The 1,434-nt window shown below is 53.1% G+C and overlaps 1 protein-coding gene across 1 annotated transcript in view; it reads left to right on the top strand.

Moving 5' to 3' along the window:
* The window catches only part of LOC106812480 (regulation of nuclear pre-mRNA domain-containing protein 2-like), a 19,211-nt gene extending 18,165 nt beyond the window's left edge, over positions 1 to 1,046 (top strand). The window contains exon 13 of the mRNA XM_014816364.1: positions 608 to 1,046. Within this exon, the coding sequence (XP_014671850.1) occupies positions 608 to 1,046 (439 nt within the window). The remainder of the gene's footprint in view (positions 1 to 607) is intronic.
* Positions 1,047 to 1,434: the final 388 nt, after the last annotated feature.

The following is a 1,434-nucleotide window of genomic DNA, read 5'->3' as shown; positions in this document are numbered from 1 at the left end:
CCCCCTACTCCATCACCTTCTCCCATCCTCCTCCTCCTCCTGCCCCCTAGCTACTCCTCCTCCATCTCCGTCTTCATTCGTTCGATCTCCATCTTACCTTCTCTGCTCCTCCTCCTCCTCCTGCCCCCTAGCTACTCCTCCTCCATGACCGTCTTCATTCGTTCGATCTCCATCTTACCTTCTCTGCTCCTCCTCCTCCTCCTGCCCCCTACTCCTCCTCCATGACCTTCATTCGATCTCCATCCTCCTCCTCCTCCTTCTCCTTCCCTCCTCCTCTTCCTCCTGCCCCCTACTCCTCCTCCATGACCGTCTTCATTCGATCTCCATCTCAGGGGCAGGTACGTTTATGTAAACACAGGGTACATATATGCTGAGAAGATACAGGTCTGTGTCTGAGAAGATACACTTGTGTATACATATACGTACCTCGGGTACATATCTGTAGTACTGCTGAGAGGGTCTATGTCCCCTAGGGTACTGCCGAAACGTACCCTGGGTACGGTACCGGTACCCCTTTAGCTGCAGTTTGGAGCTATGGAGTGAGTCACTTGTGTGACTTGACACTTGTTGACCTCAAACAAACTTAATTTCTCGAAGTTACGTACAGTGAGCAGGGCAGCGCACCGATGCTGCGGCCCACGTACAGTGAGCAGGGCAGCGCACCGATGCTGCGGCCCACGTACAGTGAGCAGGGTGGCGGCCCGCCACACCTTAGTAACATAGCTGCGAACAGCAGCGGCGGCCCACCTGCTCCACAGGAGCCGGCACTGTCCAGTCCCCCACCTCACTACCGACAGATCGGTCGCTATGACGACGGAGGCTATGCGGACAGATACCCATCCGATAACCGAAATCGGTACAACCACCGGCCAGCCGCCGACCGCTATGACCAGTACAGAGACTACTCGGCACATGCGAGGGAACCGCAGTGGCAGCAGAGTTACAGGAGCGAGCATCCGTACCAGCGCAACGATCCTTACCGACCTCCGCCACCCAAACGCTATCCGCCCCCGCCGCCGAGCCATCCACATCAGGCATTCTACTGAGTGCACTGACTAAGTGTCGTACAGTTGGCTCGAGGACTGTGTAGATGAGGTGGCTCAGCCACCGTTTTGCTGAATGTGTATGCATGTGGGAAATGCACTGTGTACGGATGTACTTCGTGTTAGGGTCAGTGTAGTGGTACGCTGTAGGGTTCAGGTGTTCAACCACCGTGTCAACATATGCAAAACAATTCAGTTAACTGTGTGTCATTAACCATTCAGTGATGTACTGGTTTGCATGTGAATTCAAGTTCTCATGCAGACAGCTGTCATCTAAATTTAGGTTACATACCATTGAATTTTGTGTACTGGACTGGTCATTAGGGAAATCATTCATGCATGCCTAGTGTGCTGATAGAGTGAAGCACTACAAGGTTTTCATTCTGTTCAG

The sequence above is a fragment of the Priapulus caudatus genome, unplaced genomic scaffold (genome assembly GCF_000485595.1).
Source record: "Priapulus caudatus unplaced genomic scaffold, Priapulus_caudatus-5.0.1 Scaffold653, whole genome shotgun sequence".
Lineage (NCBI taxonomy): Eukaryota > Metazoa > Priapulida > Priapulimorpha > Priapulimorphida > Priapulidae > Priapulus > Priapulus caudatus.
The sequence above is the reverse complement of the archived record's forward strand: the minus strand, read 5'-3'. Positions and strand labels throughout refer to the sequence as shown.